Source organism: Malaclemys terrapin, chromosome 4 (assembly GCF_027887155.1).
Source record: "Malaclemys terrapin pileata isolate rMalTer1 chromosome 4, rMalTer1.hap1, whole genome shotgun sequence".
Classification (NCBI taxonomy): Eukaryota; Metazoa; Chordata; order Testudines; family Emydidae; genus Malaclemys; species Malaclemys terrapin.
The window spans coordinates 26,184,237-26,202,230 of record NC_071508.1 but is presented as its reverse complement, the minus strand read 5'-3'; the positions used below and the strand labels follow the sequence as shown (position 1 = coordinate 26,202,230).

The following is a 17,994-nucleotide window of genomic DNA, read 5'->3' as shown; positions in this document are numbered from 1 at the left end:
GGGTATCTGTGTATCAGTGCGCTGTTCAGGGTTATCATGAAAGTATTCTTTGAGTTGGAGGCGGCGAAAGTAGGCTTCCAGATCACCACAGAACTGTATCATGTTCGTGGGGGTGCTGGGGCAAAAGGAGAGTCCCCGAGATAGGACAGACTCTTCTGCTGGGTTGAATGTGTAGCTGGATAAATTGACGATATTGCTGGGTGAGTTAGGGGTACCCCTGTTGTGGCCCCATGTGGCAGGTAGGATTTTAGACAGCTTACGGTCCTTTTTCCTTTGTAGAGAGGTGAAGTGTGTAATGTAGATCTCCTGTCTTATTTTAGTAAAGTCCATTTGTATGGAGGGTTGGTTATTTATGAAAGTCTCCAGGTTGGAGAGCTCTTTCTTGATGTTTTTCTGTTTGCTGCATAGGATGCTGATCAGGTGGTTCCTCAGTTTCTTTGATAATGTATGGCATAATCTCTCACTGTGGTCTGTGCAGTATGTAGATAGCAATGGATTTTTCACCTTCAGTCCATTTGGTATGATGTCCATCCGTTTGCATTTGGAAAGGAAGATGATATCTGTCTGTATTTGTGCAAGTTTCTTCATGAGGTTGATAGATTTCCATTCCATACGGCTAAATGCAGTGCCTTGCATGGTGTCAAGTATCAGAGAGGTAGCCGTATTAGTCTGAATCTGTAAAAAGCAACAGAGGGTCCTGTGGCACCGTTGAGACTAACAGAAGTACTAGGAGCATAAGCTTTCGTGGGTAAGAACCTCACTTCTTCAGATGCAAGTAATGGAAATCTCCAGAGGCAGGTATATATACCACACTGATATATACCTGCCTCTGGAGATTTCCATTACTTGCATCTGAAGAAGTGAGGTTCTTACCCACGAAAGCTTATGCTCCCAGTACTTCTGTTAACAACAGGTGCGCCCCGGTCTCCGGTCCCCTTTGAAACATTCCCCTGTAGTGCCCAGCCCTTATCTACTGAACACTCACCAAATCACCAGGTCTGCTGTCCCCAAGGGAACAGTGCACACGCCAGCTTGTGTGATTCAACACTGGATCAGCACCTGGCTCAGTATCACAGCACTGAGATACACTGATAGTGCAAACAAGGATACGTGAATTACCAAAGACTCAAGATTCAAGGGATAGTGAGTAAGGATAAGGGAAATAAAAGGTGACATATAAAACAAAATCATCACTCGCTTTCTAGCGACTAAACTTAATTAATAGACTCACCTCCTATCTGATGAAGTGTGTCTCACCCAAAGCCTTCTGCAAGCGTCTTCAATCCAGGCTGGTTTGATCCCGTTTTCATGAATGTAAACATGCTGCCCATTTACGTCCTGGGGCAGGATGAGGGGGTCTTTGTTCCCCAAAAATAGTCCAGCGAACCTTTGAAGTGTATCTCCAGATAAGGTTCTCTTCCCCTGCTGTGTTTCTCTACCTGTTAATTGCTTTCTGACATTTGGGCAATCCTTCATCTGCATTCAGCTTAGACGGGGATGGGGAAACCCATTGTGAATGAGACAATACTTAATGTACATTTCAACAGAGGGGCAGGAGACTAAACATCCCTTGTCTGACAGGACGCCTGGTTCTCCACCTCTGCTGTGATACAGACTCTAAGAATATATGTGCAGTAGACGTACATAAGTCCTTACCTAGTATCTGGGCAGATGTGACGAAGTGGGACTGTTCTTAATGTTTCCTCTGAATACTGTGTGGGTGCCTCAGTTCCTGACCGACACTCTGTCGCCTAGCAACTAATGGCCAGGCCCTTCCCCCCTGCAAGGGGATGCTAAAGGTGTGGGAGAACAAAGAGGTCAGGTGACCTCCTGGCCCCGGAAAGGAACTCAGCAGAGAAGGAGGGGTTCGAGGGGGTTTCAGTTTGGAACTGGCTGGGGACTAGGAGTGGGCAGACGGGGGTGTCTGGTTCACGGGATCCCAGAATGGGCCCGGCTGAGGGATCCGGTTCTCTGGACCTACAAGCTCTGTTTTAGACCGTGTTCCTGTCATCTAATAAACCTCTATTTTACTGGCTGGCCAAGAGTCACGTCTGACTGCGAAGTGGGGGTGCGTGCAGGACCCTCTGGCTTCCTCAGGACCCCATCTGGGGGGACTCGCTGTGGGAAGCGCACGGAGGGGCATATGCTGAATGCTCCAAGGTCAGACCCAGGAAGTGAAGCTGTGTGAGCTTCTTGCCCTGAAGACAGTCTGCTCCGAGGGAGAGGAGGCTCCCCAAAGTCCTGACTAGCTTTGTGGGGAGCAGTTCCAGAGCATCGCCCGGGGACTACGTGACAACTGCCTCCTCTCCCAGCTGGAAAAGGGGAAGGACCCAAGAAAGCAGCAGAGCATGCTGCCCCTGAGCTGGGCTCCCTGGGGGACTGAGGTCTGGCTCGGCCAGGTGCAGTGCAGGGAATGATCACTGTTTGGTTTCTTGCAGACGACCACTCAAGAGTCAGGCTGAGCCTGCTGCGGGAGGAGCCCCACTCTGACTACATCAACGCCAACTATGTCCCCGTGAGTGCTTGCTTGCCTCCCCCACCACAGCCCCCCGGGAACCCCCGCACATGAGGGGGGCATAGCTGGCACATTCAGGGGGCTCGGTCACAAGAGGGTCTCGGTCCCATTAACATCTGGGGCTGGCTGGCAGATGGCACTGGAGCTGGCGCAGGTGGAAGGTGTTGGAGATGGGGGACTGGCGCAACCAGGCTGGCTGTAGCCTGGGGTCTGTCAAGTGTGTGTTCATGTGTGTGCCCCCTTGAGTGTGCATGGGGGCGTGGTCATAGTTGCTGCTCTGCCGATTGAGGATACTCTCACTTGCAGCCTCTCTGGATTCACGACCTGATCTCTCTGTCTCCTCTTTCTCCTCCTAATCTGTACAGCTGCACTTGACTGATGCTGGACTTGGTCCCCCAGCCCCCATCCAGGGGACTGCCCCATGTAACGGACAGGGGGCACCCAGCATGCCTGGGAGCGTGTGGGCCCATGTATGCGTGTTGCATGCGTGTGTCAAAGGCAATAAACAGGAATGTCCAGACTGGATCAGAACCAGGGTCCATATAGTCATCTCTTTTCTCCAATGGCAGCCGCAGCAGCTGCTTTAGAGGCAGGTGCAAGGACCCCATGAGTCTGGGGTCAGATGCTACTCCTTGCAGGGTCACACTGAGGGGCTCGAGGGAGGTCCAGGAGCGTAATCTCTCTCATGCCAGTGAGGGGGAAACACACTCTTCTAGGGCATCCTATAATAACCGCCAGCTGCCATCTGCTGCCCTGGAAGTGTGCCAATCCTGGCACCAATGCTGAGGTCAATGGGCACCTGGCCCTCTCCTGGAGGGACCCGGCAGGTCATCTACTCATCCCCAAATCCGGGGTCTCACAGCCTCTGGCCCGGGCTGACTCTGGCTGTCTGGTCTCTGTCCCAGGGCTACGCCTCCCCACAGGAGTTCATCGTCACCCAGGGGCCAATGAAGAAAACCATTGAGGATTTCTGGAGGCTGGTGTGGGAGCAGAGCGTCTGCAACATCATCATGCTGACAGTGGGCATGGAGAACGGACGGGTAGGGCTGGTGCCAGGCGTGCGCTGCTCGTGCGAGGAGGGGCCTGACCCACAGCCAGATGCAAATGCGGCTCCATTAATGCAGCCGTGCTGGGCCCAGCAACGTAATAGCTAGAGGTCTGTTGGGCAGAGTGAAGGGGCAGTGGCAGTGCTGGATGTATGGACACCCAGCCAGGCGACGTCTGTCTCCGCTAGGTATTTCTAGCATGCCCATTACCTAATCTCTAGGTGCAGACAATAACTTAACTGTGAGACGAGCACTGTGCATGGGCACTAATGAACCCACACAGTCCCTTGGCATGGAGGATGCTGGCCCTAGCCCCATCCTATCAAAGAGGAAACTGAGGCACAGCAAGGGGACGTGAGCTGCCCAAAGACACGCAGTGGGGAGCAGACACCAAACCACTAGCCCATGCTGCATTTGCCTCCGTGCCCAGATTCTGCTCCCCCATGGAAGACGAGATGTGGCCCAAAGCCCCAGCTTGGAGCTGGAGCACGCTGAGCTGGGGAGTTTCAGCCGGGCCCATCTCTCCAGTGGCTGCAGCTGTCTTGTGTGGGCACCGGTCTCTCTCCCTATGCTGGTTTCCCTGTTCCCATGCCCTGCCTTCCCTTCAGGTGCTGTGTGATCACTACTGGCCCTCAGAGTTGTCTCCGATCTCCTACGGACACATCCGCGTTGACCTGCTCTCCCACAGCAGCGCTGACGAGTGGACCACGCGCACGTTCAAGCTCTGGCACGTGAGTGAGCGGCCGAGAGGAGCCCGGTGCAGGCCCCCGCTGACTGCACTGCCGTGGGGGTGTCTCGCTGGGGGGGGGGGTGTCCCGGGGGCGGCTGCCCTTTCGTCTCTGGCCAGCTGGGTTCCAACGAGGCCACAAGTGAAAGGGGTCGGTACACACCGGGACTCACCTTGAGGATTGTCAATAACCCACAGCTACCAGGGCGGGCAGCACACAGGTTCCTGGGCATTTCATCCCCCTCCCATTCGCCATCACCCCCTCCCTGCTTCCCCATTCCCATCATGGGGCGCTGTGCATCGCCCAGGATTGGTTGTTTCCAGATACTAAATCGCGTCAAAGGCAGCACTGTGCTGATGCATGTGCTCCATGCCCCCACCAGCTGGTATCCAGGCCACCTCCCACGTGGCTTCCCCAGGACTGGCCTTGCTACAGGGCAGCGTGTTGGCAGAGCCACATGGTGCAGCCTGCCCAGGCAGTCGCATGCTGTGGAGATGGCCGCAGGACAGGGCCCTGAACGTAACAGAGCAGGGGCCTGGCTCTGGTCAGTAGAGTCAGTTACCTGATCTCTCAGTGTCAGTGTCTCGTCCATGCTGTATTTACATGACTGCTCAGTGCTGATGTAAGAAATGCCCAGGGCTGGCCGGGGAGTGTCTGGGGATCCTGGAGACCCAGGGCCCAGGTCTGGCTGTGGGTCTCCGGGATGCAGCCCCAGTGTCAATCTCTCCAAGTTCTGGTAGCTGATTCCGGCCCCTGGAGGTAACTCAGGGAGCTGTAGTGGACAGACCTTGGGCTCCAGAAATGCCTGGGCACATTCCCCGTGAATAGCCCCGCTGCAACTCCGGCTTCACTGCGCACTAACGCCGAGTCACCGTCTGTGACAGGAGGACCTACAGGAGGAGAGACGTGTGACCCACCTGCACTACACGGCATGGCCTGACCACGGCATTCCCGAGTCCACAGCTTCCCTGATGGCCTTCCTGGACCTGGCCCGAGGCCACATGCAGAGGGCCAAGGGTTCTGGGCCAACGCTGGTGCACTGCAGGTGAGGCCCTGCCTGCCCTAGCTCTGCCAGGTGGGGGCTGCTGGAGAAGGGGTGTCTTTCCCTGAGATGGGAAATGACCTGGGAGATTGGGCCCCTCCTTGTATGTGGGGGCTGGAGCCCCGGGGTGGTGAGAGCCCTGGGGATGGCCCGGTCTGTAGAGGCAGCTCCCAGCTGTCAGTGAGTGAGGGGCTCTGCCCCTGCCCTATCCACGTGAGCGCTGGAGACTATGGAGATGCTTCCCCACCTTCCAGTGCTGCTCTGGGGCCATCTCCCCAGCCCCACAACTCCCCCCTCCCCCGGACAGCTCCTGGGCCCCACGACCCCCAGAGCTCTTCCCACACCCTGGGACAGCTCCTCGGCCCCACAACCCTACAGCTCCTCCAGAACAGGAGCCCGTGCTGCAGGCTGATGGCCATCTCCTCCTCCCCCCACCCACTGGGGCTGGTGCCTGCCTGGTGGGGGGCAGTGGAACCTGAGGGCTGGAGGGAGACCTGCCCATGTTAACCCCTTGCTGTCTGTGCTGTTGCAGTGCGGGGGTGGGCCGCAGCGGCACCTTCATCGCCTTGGACCGGCTGCTGCAGCAGCTGAAGCAGGAGAAGGTGGTGGACGTGTTCAATACCATTTACACCATGCGGATGAGCCGCTACCTGATGATTCAGACGCTGGTGAGGCCCTGGGCCTTTTCCCTTCCACCTTGCCGCCAAATCAGCAGAGCTGGGAGGGAGCCCAGAGCTCAGCTGGCCCCCACATCCCTCTGCATAACAGCCAGCTCCTGATATCCCTGAGCTGTTCCCCGCCACCCACAGGATGGTGCTGCCTGGGCCCCTGTTCCAGTGTCCTGAGCAGGGCTCAGATGTGCCCCTGTTAGAGCCGCCCTCCCCTGCCGTCTCCCAGCAGCCGTGTGCCCGCCCAGACCTCCAGCAGGAACACACGGCTCTTCGGAGCCAAGGGTCTTCCCGGAATTCAGTGTGAGCAGGCCGGGAGCACCAGTGTGGTAGCTGCGGGGGAGGAGGGGAGCGTAATCGAAAGCAGAGTGGCTTGTGCCTATCCCAAAACAACTCGGCAGGCCCCAGGGGTGAGTGGCTCCATGCTGTCCCGTGCACATCCAGGGGAGCGACAAGCTGCACAGGGCGCCTGTAAGTTGCAGCCCAGAGGTCAGCTGATCCCAGCCACTGGACCCTCGCAGCACACCCGGACATGCAGCCACAGCAGGAGCCAGGAACGAGCTGCCAGGGGCTAATCATGGCTGGTGGGAGCCTCCTCAGAAAGGCTGGCTGTGGGCGCTGGGTAACCGGGAGGGGATCCCCCACAGCCTGGTGAAAACGCCAGCCAAAGAAGACTGACTTATCCAAGCTACCCCAGCAAGGCAGCGGCAGGGTTGGCCAGGGCTCCTGACTAGCTGCTCAAGGCCATGCTCTGCCCAGTAGGCAGTGCTGCCCTTCGCCCCAGCGTGGTCCCACTCTGTGCGGTGCCGTGGTTCGGGTGGGCTCACTCTGCACTGACCGCCTGCCCTTGCCTTCCAGGGCCAGTATGTTTTCCTGCACAGCTGCATCCTGGAGAAGATCATGGAGGAGCTGCTCTTGGGCCAGTCTGGGACGGAGATGTAAGCCACCAAGCCCACCTAGCCCGTCCCAAACGTGTGGGCATTCGGGTTCAGTGCCTCAGACTCCGATCCAGACCCAGGCCTGGGCTTTGGCTCCAGGCAATAGGGATTCTGAAATCCCAGCAAGATGGCCTGTTCCCTGCACCGAGACAGGGCCAAAGTCTGGCCTCAGTCCTTTCCTTCCAAGGTGGTGAGCACCACACCCCTCCGTAGCACCATTCCAGTGCTGATACCGCAGGGGCCTAACGCTTCCTGGGCAGCCTCCATGGGGCTGACACCCCCAAAGCAGTGGGCTCCGCTACTGGGTCTCCCACCCTCAGCAGAGATGTACCCCCCAGGCCAGCGGGCCGGCCTTGGGATGCCCTCTCCAGGTGGCCAGTGGCTGGCTGCTCCCATGGAACTAGCAGGGTCAGGCCAGGGAGGGGAATCACCTTGTTGACCGAGTGGCCTGGCTCTTTGTGAGATGTGGGTGCACAGGGGTTTATTAACCCCCCACCTCCACCCCTTGTTTTCCCAGCTCCTGCCCGATCCCTCTCAAAAGCTTCCTGCAGCACCATGCCCAGAAATCAGCCAAGTCCAATGCGGGCTTCCTGCGGGAGTATGAGGTAGGAGTACCTGGAGCAGTGCCCTGCTGGAGAGCACAGACGCTAGCTCCCCCCACACACACACACGCTGGGGGTGAAGGGAGCATTAGAGGCTGGGCCAGACACACAAGCACACTCCCCCCCCACCACCACCACCATGAGCAGCTCCTGCTCAGTCAGGCGCCCGCCAGATCTGACTGTTGTGGAGATGGCTGGCGCTGGGGGCACCCGTTGCCTTGGCAATGCTGCCAGGCCTGGGACATCTCCCCAGCTGGAGGCTGGCCAGCACTGCTTCCCTCCTGATCCCCCTGCAGAACAGACACAGCCGGGACATCCAGCCCTCCCTGGGACTCCCCAGGGGCCCTGCGCAGGGTCAGGATCCACACAGGGAATCGGGGGCGGGGGGCAGGCAGAGGTGCTACACTCCATGGGCATCCCCCATGGCTGCTGCACCAAATCTCCCAGCCAAGCAAACCCAGCGGGCATGTGCTGTGCAGCTTGGCAGCAGCCCCATGGGGACCCTGAGGCACGGGGCTGGCTCCCTGAGCTGGGGTGCAGATGAAAGCTTTTCCTGGGAGCTCTGCCCTTTGGGCTGGGTTCACCCCCTGCTGTCTTCTGGGGCAGGGCATCCCACAGGAGCCATCCACCCAGTCCCTGCGCGCTCCCACCACCCCCGTCGCCCTGGGGCATAGTCGGGAAAGGCCCTGATCTCTCCCCCTCTCTCCCTCTCTCTGGTTCCCTGTGGCAGATCCTCCTAGAGGTTGCGAAGGACAAAGCCAGCTCTGCAGCACCATCTGCAGGCATCCAGGAGAGCCGCCCTGGCTCCAGCATCCTCCCATGTAAGTGCCACTGATGCCTCTCTATCCCCAGAGCTGGCACCAGCTGTGTGTGTGGGAAGAGAGGGGCAGCACCAGGGCTGGACTTGCAGCCAGCCTCAGGACCAGGGGAGCTTGTCGAAATGGGGCCCTCTCTAGCATCTCCAGGCTTATCTCCTCCACCCAGCCTTGTGGCAGAGAGTTCCCAAGGCAAGACCTGGCCACAGATGAAGTGTGCATGGAAGCGAATGGACTGGGACCAGAATGGGTTATGTGCAGGCAGAGGGCACGCGCCCTGGGCTGAGAGTAAGGGGAGAGGGACTGAGGGAGAGACCCAGTGCAGAAGTGACAGGCCTTATGCAGCTATGGCCCAGGCTGGCAGGGAGTTTGGGCTGGAGCCAGAAGGCTGGTCTCCTTGCATGGGGCTGGGTGTGCTGAGCTGGGCCAGACGGAACCGGCTCCCCCAGTCCCTCATGCTTGGCCTGTTTGGCAGATGATCGCTCCAGAGTGAAATTTTTGCCGCTGGAACAAGGCCCCTTCTCGGATCTCAAACAGACCTGGCTCCTCCCGGTGAGTTGCCCCACCCTGATCCCCTGGAAAGCAAACTCCCTCACCTCCCTGCCTGGCCCCCTGGCCCTCTACCCACCCTGATCCCCCTGGGGAGCAGAACTCACTCCCTTCCTCCGGTGCTCCGAGGTTCCCTACTCCCATGGGGAGCAGCACTAGCCTGTCTCTGTGGCCTGTTTCTCCATAGCCATCCTCCTCTCTCTGCGCTTGTTGCTGCCATGAGCACTGTCCCGGGCACTCCTGGTGAGGGAATCGCTGCGTAGGGCTGAACCCCGACTGTCCCCTTCGCTCTGGCTCAGTCCCGGTCCTGGGCCCTCTACCTGCTTGGCTGTCTAATGCTTTCTCTCCTCTCTTTGCTTCCAAAGCTGCCAGACCTCCCTCCTTTTCGTGCCTTCTGGCTCTGCCCCCTCGGCTGTCCTAAGGCAGGGAGCCCATGCTCTCCTCTGCCCCCTCCCTGGGGCAGGTGAGTAAGACTCTGGTTCTTCACACAGGGCTGCAATTCATCCAGGGATTATCTGGCTGTGCAAGGACCCGACAAGGTGACCACGGAGGAATTCTGGCGCTTGGTGTGGGACCATGGCGTCCACACCATAGTCACCCTGCTGCCATGCCAGGAGAAGGGCCAGGTAAGCCAAGCGGGGTGGGGGCTCCTTGAACCTCCCTCCCCGGGCTGTGCTGCATTTCCTGCGTGGTCTCTATGGTACCGCGCTGTCACACACGCAGGTTTGTCCCACCAGCCTCTGCCACCGTTTCCCGAAGCTTTGGGCCAGACTTGGAAACTCCGTGTGTGGAGCAGGCTGTGGTCCAGGTTAGGACCCCGCTCCCTGACGTGCATGGGGGATGCCTGGCTCCATGGCACCACAGGGGCCATGCGCATTATTGTGGGGGCAGTCGGCTCCCTCCCCCTACCAACCCTTTGTAACAGTTGAGGTAAAACCCAAAATGAGTCCCAACTCTGGAAGCAGTAAATGGCCCACATGGTCCCCTTTGGAGATAGACACCAGCTATTTAGTAGGGCAGCACCTAGAGAAGCCAGATGGAGACCGCTGGTTTTACAGGGGACAGCACATCAGGATAGATCTCTCTCCACTGATCTCTGCTCCTGAGGAGGGGGAGCCCCCATCCAAGGCCTCAGCTGCCGCCCCTCCCTCTGGGTTCCCAAAGGCAACTTCCCAGAAGGCCAAAGAACATGTGAAATTTGCATAAAACCCAGTGGGTCACAGCCGCCCTTCATGCCTCATGCTGGAGGTACAGCCCCCAGAGACTACAGGCCCCAGCATGCAATGCAGCCTGGTGGCTCAGCTATGGTGGAGCATTGCACGCTGGGACTTGTAGTCCCGTTGGGCTGCCACACTGTATTAAAGGTGAAGGTGGCTGCAATCAGCAACGATCTTTCCAACATACCGGTGGGCTGTCGGCTTCCGGGAGGACGGCCACATGGCCCTTTGCTAGGCAGCATCACCCTGACGTCAGCTGTGCCCTTGGCCCAGCACCTGTGAGCCATGCCAAGTGGGCACTGATCCGAAATGGGGCCACTGGGAGCTTGACGCACCAGTCGCTGTTGTGCACAGGTCCTGAGCGAAGCATGCTGGCCCCTGGAGGGCAGTCCACTCTACACAGAGATGTTGACCATCCAGCGGGGCCCGGAGAAGCACGTCTCGGGATGGAGGTGCATTCAGCTCAAACTGAAACACGTATGTGCCTCCGAGGGCAGGGGAGCTGGTTTCTTGAGCCCCAGGAGCTCCCCCCAGTCCCTGGGGGACTTGTTCCCATTCCCAGATCATGCCAGAGTCTCAGCCCGGGACTAGAATGACCCAGAGGCTGCAGTCAGGACAGAAGGGTATTGGTGGAGCGGGGTGGGTTATGGGGCTGGAATAGCAGAGGAGCAGCAGATGAGAAATGCTGAGGGGCATCAGCAGAGCTGGTGGGGAGCCCAAGCCTGGGACTGTCCACGGACCAGGTGCAGCAGGGGCACGGGCAGGGTCAGTGCAGGCTTACCCCGACCTGGCCACTCCTTGCTGATGTACCTCAGCCCTGCCCTACAGGCCCCACCTGCAGACGTTTCCAGCTTTGTGGCCCTTTGCCTTCTTGGAGCCAGTGTGGGGGTGGTCTGGGAGACACGGGCCCCGGGGGCCTTGACTGAGAACTTCTAACTCGTCACACGGATGCCACTGGATGCAGTGTGAGGGCTGGAGCAGAGCCACTGACCTAGGGAGAACAGCTCTGCCTTTAATGCCACTTTCCCCCTGTCCCTCTGTCTGCTACCACTGCAGCACCCCATCGCTGGGCACTGCTGACCCAGCATAGACAGGCTGGGTGACGGGACACTAGAGGACCCAATGCATCACTGTGGCAGGGCACCTAACAGGCCAGAGGCTAGGAAGCGGGGCTCTCTCTACTCCCCTGGTGTCCAGGCCTGTCTGTCGTGAGCGCAGCACCCTCCCATCCTGTCGTCCGCGCATGACCCCTTCCTCCATAATCACAGCAGCTCTCTCTGCCCTGCCAGGAGAAGAAAGTGAAGGAGAGGCAGGTGCAGCGATTCCTGTACCCTCTGTGGGGGTGCCAGCAGCCGCCAGATGTCCAACCCCTGGTGGAGTTCCTCGCTGCAGTTAGACGGTGCATGCCACACAGGAAGCGAGCCGGCCCGCTGCTCCTGCACTGCAGGTATGGTCACGTGACTCCCTCTTCCATGTCCTTATGAGTCCCCTGGGGCCAGAACCCCCTGGACGAACATCCCTGCGGGAGAGCCAACTGCAGGGCAGCCTGGGGCTGGCCAGATGACCCGGCAGTTCTCCCCCGCTGGTCTCCAGGGAGACGTAAGGACCCAAGGTCCCTCCAGGGCCAGACTGGGGCTCGGTTGCTGACATTCAGTGTATGCAGCCCCGTCAGGGGAGCCAGTGTGGGTATGTGAGAAGCCAGGGGCTGGCCAGCGAGCCTGGTTTGGGGTGCAGTCTCAGATAGCCAGTCATGAGCGCCCAGCGTGCCAGATGCCCTGGTTTCCTTAGTGCTCGTTCAGAGGCCAGGCCAGGTTCCCGGCCCTGCCCAGGCACGGTCTCTGTGAATGTCCCTTTCTCTGGGGGGTCTGTGCCCTGCCCTGCTGGGAGACAGGCTCCATAATCATCCAGGCCTTGTCCGTCTCCTACGTCTGTGCCTGTGCTGTGGGTTGCGTGGCGGGTGGCAGAATGGCTGATGGCTCTCCCTCCATCGGCTGCCCCTTCCAGCAGTGGCGTTGGCCAGATGGGGACGCTGATCGCACTGGATTGCCTGCTGCACCAGATGAAAGCGGAGCGGAGTGTTGATGTCTACGGAGTCACCCTCAGGCTGATGAGAAGCTGCTGCCTCATGACCCCGACGCCGGTAGGTGGCGAGGAGGGAGGGCGTCGGGGCCAGGTGTGCCCTGGGGAAGCAACGGCCAGGTTCAGAACAGAGGCCTGGAGCTGGATACAATAAGGGAGAGCTTCTCAGAACAGACCCAGGGACCCCTGAGTTCTCTGTCAGCCTCCTCTCTCCTCAGGCAGCTTCTACCGACCCAGCCTCGGCCCCGACTGAGCTCGCCGAGGCGGGGATCCTACTCCAAGCCCGACACGCAGCGTGGTTCTTAGCCCGGGCTCTGTGCCCCTCTCTCCGGGCCCTGCCAGGGGATGTTCCGAGGGGGGTGGAGGGGGAAGCAGCTCACGGTGGGAGGTCGCTCCATCTGCCCCAAGCCCAGTAGGGAGCTCAGGGGAAGGACTCTCAGGCCCAGATCCTCAATGGCATTTAGGCACCTAACTCCCACTGATTGAAGTTTTTAGGTGCTTAACTCCCATTGCTGAGGATCGGGGTAAATGCCTTCGATGTTAAGGTTAAAGCCAGCAGCTTCCACTCAGCCCAGACCCAGGAAACAACCAGGCAGATCTGAAAATCAAATCCTCCCAGTCCTAGCCCCCGGCTTGCCCTTCCATCCCTGACAGCCAGTTTGTTCCCATGTGGGCAAATCCCCTGCCGCCTCCCCCTCAGGATCTGGGCACTGAAAACCACAGGACCTGGTACACTTGGGTACTGGACGTCTCCTGGGTTGTCCTGTGCCGCCTTCTCTTCTAGATAGATTCTTACACGGCGCTCATTATGGCAGTGTCTGAGGGGCTGGCTGCACTGTGGCTGGGAACGTGCGTCCCAACCCGGGTGGACAGACATGCACTAACACGGGTGGTGGCTCGGGCTTGCCGCCTGAGTCCATAGCTAGCGAGTCAGGTGGCTAGACCACGCCGCTGCCAGCTAGGCACGCTGCTGCTATTTTTAGTGCGGTAGCTCAGAGCTAGCATGCGTCTGTCGCTCCCAGCTGCAGTGTAGACATACCCTGAGGGCCTATCTGAGCCTTCCTGACTGGCACCCTACAGCCAGGGCACTGATGGGAGACACCCAGTTCGCCCGAAGGTCAGGGTGAAGAGCCTAGAGGGCATCAGAGGCACCTCTGCCCGCATTCCAATGGCAGATTGGGTCGAGGCTGCCTTCGGAGCAGTGCAGACGCATCGCACCACTAGATGGTACTGTTACACCAGCCTCAGGATGCCAAACCCAGCATTTCACCCTGCACAGGCTGGACTTGGCCACAGCCCGAGCCGAGCTCTGGTTCCACAGACGTGCTTTTGGACAGGGGGTTGAAGTTAATTCGTTTATTTCGCAGAAGCCTTTAGGGATGAGCTCCCCCACATTCCCGGTCCCACTGATAATCAAAATCCTTTTGTGACGTCCCCACTGCCAAGCACCCTGCAAACAGCCAATTGGTTCACGAATGAATCCGAGCCCCAGGGGCCCTGGGAGCTGGAGGAGAGCTCACACATGGGGTTCTCTTGTATACACACCCCCTGCTCCTCCCAGCCGCTGCCCAGCTGGGCAAGGGAAGAGCAGTAGGACCTGAGCCCACCAGACCACACGTGGGGGCGGAAGCACAGGGCTCGCCCGTGGCTGTGGATCTAGGCCAGGCTGCTCTTATTTTGCATGATTCCCTGGGTGAAACTGTAACTTTGGTGCCACCATGGCCAAGCTGCAGTTGAACTGTGAGGTGGTCAGTTCTCCCGGAGGCCAATAACCAACAGGGAAGCCTGAGTGACACTTCCTGCTACACATCCCCACTCCAGATCCCGCAAAGGGTCTCTCCACATCTGAATCACTTGTGTTTACTCCCCCAGGCGCATCATTAGACCAGAACTCAGCCCCATTAGCTGTTCTGCAGTGTAACTGTAATTGCCGTCTGGCCTGACTTCGATACAGACTCCTCCCAAGAAGAGTATCCAAACACCAGAAGGGCCAGCGCAGGGCAGTTGATGGTGCTGGGTTCTGAAATTCCCTGTATTCCAGGAATTCAGGCATGGAATTTACCATCTTTGAAAAGGGGAACAAAGAGGATGCAGGGAATTATAGACCAGTTAGCCTAACTCTGGTTCCTGGAAAGATACTGAAAGAAATGATTAAACGATCTGTTTGTAAGCACCTATGAGATAATAGAGTTAGAAGGAATAGCCAGTATGGCTTTGTCAAGAACAAATCATGACAAACCAACCTAATTTCCTTCTTTGACAGGATTACTGACCTAGTGGATGTGGGGAAGCAATAGATGTGAGATTTTGATTTTACTAAGGTTTTTGACACAGTCCCACTTGACAGATAACTGGCTCTGTGGATGAGGTGAAAGCAGTGGACGTGTTATTCCTTGAATTTAGCAAAGCTTTTGGTACGGTCTCCCACAGTATTCTTGCTGGCAAGTTAAAGAAGTATGGGCTGGATGAATGGACTATAAGGTGAATAGAAAACTGGATAGATTGTCGGGCTCACCGGGTAGGGATCAATGGCTCCATGTCTAGTTGGCAGCCAGTTTCAAGTGGAGTGCCCCAAGGGCACAGTCCCGGGAACGGTTTTGTTCTATATCTTCATTAATGATCTGGAGGTTGGTGTGGATTGCACCCTCAGCAAGTTTGCAGATGACACTAAACTGGGAGGAGTGGTAGATACGCTGGAGGGTAGTGATAGGATACAGAGGGACCTAGACAAATTAGAGGATTGGGCCAAAAGAAATCTGATGCGGTTCAACAAGGACAAGTGCAGCGTCCTGCACTTAGGACGGAAGAATCCCATGCACCGCTATAGACTAGGGAGCGAGAGGCTAGGCAGCAGTTCTTCAGAAAAGGACCTAGGAGTTACAGTGGACGAGAAACTGGATATGATTCGACAGTGTGGCCTTGTTGCCAAGAAGGCGAACGGCATTTTGGGCTGTATAAGTAGGGGCATTGCCAGCAGATCGAGGGACATGATCATTCCCCTCTATTCAACATTGGTGAGGCCTCATCTGGAGTACTGTGTCCAGTTTTGGGCCCCACACTACAAGAAGGATGTGGAAAAATTGGAAAGAGTCCAGCAGAGGGCAACAAAAATGATTAGGGGGCTGGAGCACATGACTTATGAGGAGCGGCTGAGGGAACTGGGATTGTTTAGTCTGCAGAAGGGAAGAATGAGGGGGGGGATTTGATAGCTGCTTTCAACTCCCTGAAAGGGGGTTCCAAAGAGGATGGATCTAAACTGTTCTCAGTGGTACCAGCTGACAGAACAAGGAGTAATAGTCTCAAGTTGCAGTGGGGGAGGTTTAGGTTGGATATTAGGAAAAACTTTTTCACAAGAAGGGTGGTGAAGCACTGGAATGGGTTACCTAGGGAGGTGGTGGAATCTCCTTCCTTAGAGGTTTTTAAGGTCAGGCTTGACAAAGCCCTGGCTGGGATGATTTAGTTGGTATTGATCCTGCTCTGAGCAGGGGGTTGGACTAGATGACCTCCTGAGGTCCCTTCCAACCCTGATATTCTATGATTCTATGACAGTCTCATAAACAAACTAGAGAAATGTGGCATAAGATGGGTGCAAACTTACTGAAAGACCGTGCTGAAAGAGTGGTTATCAATGGTTCACTGTACAGTTGGAAAGGGGTATCTAGTGGGGTCCATCCTAGGCCTGGTACTACTCAATATTTTCATTAATGACTTGAACAGGCTCCCAAGGGAGGCTGTGGAATCCCCATCACTGGAGGTTTTTAAGAGCAGGCTGGACACACACCTGTCAAGGTGGTCCAGGTCCTACCACAGTGCAGGGAGCTGGACTTGGTGACCTCTCAAGATCCCATCCCGTTTCTATGACCTGGTTATATGAAATGGGGTGACTGCAGAAACACAGTGTCATGACAGTCAGTGGGCTTGACTGGTGTCTCTGAGGCAGGGTCAAGCCCCCCTGGCCTAGAATTACTCTCTGAACACCTCTCTCTGTCTCCTGCCTCCCTTCAGGATCAGTACGTGTTTTTGTACACATGCATCCGGGACATCCTCACCCAGAGACAGCCCTAGGAAGAGCACAGCAGCTCCTGCCCCCGAGAGAGCCTGGCACTGGGGGCAGGCTGAGGAGAGCGCATCGCAGGGCTGTTTGCACAAACCTGACTGAAGCTCCCTCCGGAGAGAAGGGGACCCACCTGGGGCAGAGGCACCAATCAGCTCCCCACCCCTTGAGGCCAGCACAGATGAGGAGCTAAGGCTGGGTTAGCCTGCATCAGTGGTTCAGAATCTCGGACTCTCCTGGTCTCTTCTCCCAGGACGCAGTGGGAGAGCCTATTGCACATGCATTGTCTGCACCAGCCTCCCCCAGGGAGTGCCCTTCTGCCGCCCACAGTGCTGCAGCCCACTCAGCCTGCAAGCACCCAGTGCGGGGCACGGGAACCTGTCCAGGATTCAAAGATTTTAGTGGGGCTGCATCCCTGCTGCCCGGGATTTCTGGGACTCTGGAAGGTCCATGAATCCAGTCGCCGTAGCACTTGCTCTGGCATCCTGCCAGCCTCCGTACTGCCCTCCCTGCCCCGCTGAGTACAGGACAGAATACATGGGGCGCCCTTTCTGCCGTGCCTGGCTCAGAGCCGGCATGTCCTACTGAGCAGGCTGCTGGGTGATGCTTATTTCCGTCTGGCAGGAGGGCTGGGAGGCCCAGGCGCTACGCACTGCTTCTCAGAGCGTCGAGCGGATGCTCCAGGTGTGCTAGTGCCTTTGGGAAACTCTGCTTGGTCCTCAGCCCTGGGTCACAATGTGTATGAACAATAAAGAAAACAGCCCTAGAAGCCAGTGTCCTCTAACGAACGGTAGGTTTTACCACACGCCCTGGCCTGGCCTGCAACCTTCCAGCCAGCTGGACTGGAGGGCACCATCCCCAAAGGGCAGCCGTGCACACCCACCAGGAGCATGCCGTTCGGCTGGCTTTCGAGCGCTGCCCCTTCGTGCTGGCTGTCCTAGCGCAGCCAGAGCCTGGCAGCTCGGCTCCGAGAGCTGAGTCCCAACCCCTAGCGCAGCAGACCTCTGCAGACCCTTGGGACAACCCTTCACATGGGACTCTCGTCTCTCCTAGCTGGGAGAACAGGGGCAGGACTCCTGCCCCCCGCCAGCATCCCGTCACCCCCACATTTATGCAGAGCCCGTGAGTAGGGGCCAAGGCACGACAGCAAAACCAGGAATAACAATCAAATGAGAAGACCCTTGCTGGCCAGTCACCCTCCATATAACCCTGTCTCTAAGGCCTGCTAGTTTATGTGAGGGAAAAACATTATCCACTAATTCGGCATCAGCGCACTGCTACCCTCTACCGGGGGAGCATGTGTATCAGCCATGTCCTCCAGTGGTCGCGCTAGAGGAGCTGTCTCTTCATCCCACTGGGATGTGGGGTTACATCAACATACCACCCCCGCAACGGGACCTTAACTCTGGCCCCTGGAGCTGGCGATACCCCCACGGGGTGCCAGTATTGGGGGTGCCATAAGAAATAGGAAGAACGACTGAGAGGTTTGTCTTGATTCCAATTGCAGCGTGGACCTGCACGCACTCAGCTGTGTTGGCTGGGGCTGGGGCTGGCACCACTGGGCAACCGGACCTGAGCGTAAATGAAGTTTTTGGACAATACACTTGCCTGGTTTTTCTTTGTTTTGTTTGTTTTTTAACCCTCAGCATGTCCTCGTCCCACAGCCCAGCTGCCCCTCCACTGCCTCTGGCTCCTTGGCAGTGACAAAGCCAGCCCCAGCAGGCACTGGCTGAGTGTTAGC

The 17,994-nt window shown here is 57.6% G+C and overlaps 1 protein-coding gene across 1 annotated transcript in view; it reads left to right on the top strand.

Moving 5' to 3' along the window:
• The window catches only part of LOC128835324 (receptor-type tyrosine-protein phosphatase V-like), a 74,347-nt gene extending 56,501 nt beyond the window's left edge, over window positions 1-17,846 (top strand). The window contains exons 27-40 of the mRNA XM_054024710.1: window positions 2,439-2,515; window positions 3,421-3,555; window positions 4,170-4,292; window positions 5,174-5,334; window positions 5,864-5,999; window positions 6,858-6,937; window positions 7,455-7,542; window positions 8,270-8,360; window positions 8,830-8,906; window positions 9,395-9,529; window positions 10,475-10,597; window positions 11,410-11,567; window positions 12,125-12,260; window positions 16,205-17,846. Of these exons, the coding sequence (XP_053880685.1) occupies window positions 2,439-2,515; window positions 3,421-3,555; window positions 4,170-4,292; window positions 5,174-5,334; window positions 5,864-5,999; window positions 6,858-6,937; window positions 7,455-7,542; window positions 8,270-8,360; window positions 8,830-8,906; window positions 9,395-9,529; window positions 10,475-10,597; window positions 11,410-11,567; window positions 12,125-12,260; window positions 16,205-16,264 (1,580 nt within the window). The 3' untranslated portion in view covers window positions 16,265-17,846. The remainder of the gene's footprint in view (window positions 1-2,438; window positions 2,516-3,420; window positions 3,556-4,169; window positions 4,293-5,173; window positions 5,335-5,863; window positions 6,000-6,857; window positions 6,938-7,454; window positions 7,543-8,269; window positions 8,361-8,829; window positions 8,907-9,394; window positions 9,530-10,474; window positions 10,598-11,409; window positions 11,568-12,124; window positions 12,261-16,204) is intronic.
• The last annotated feature ends 148 nt before the right edge of the window (window positions 17,847-17,994 follow it).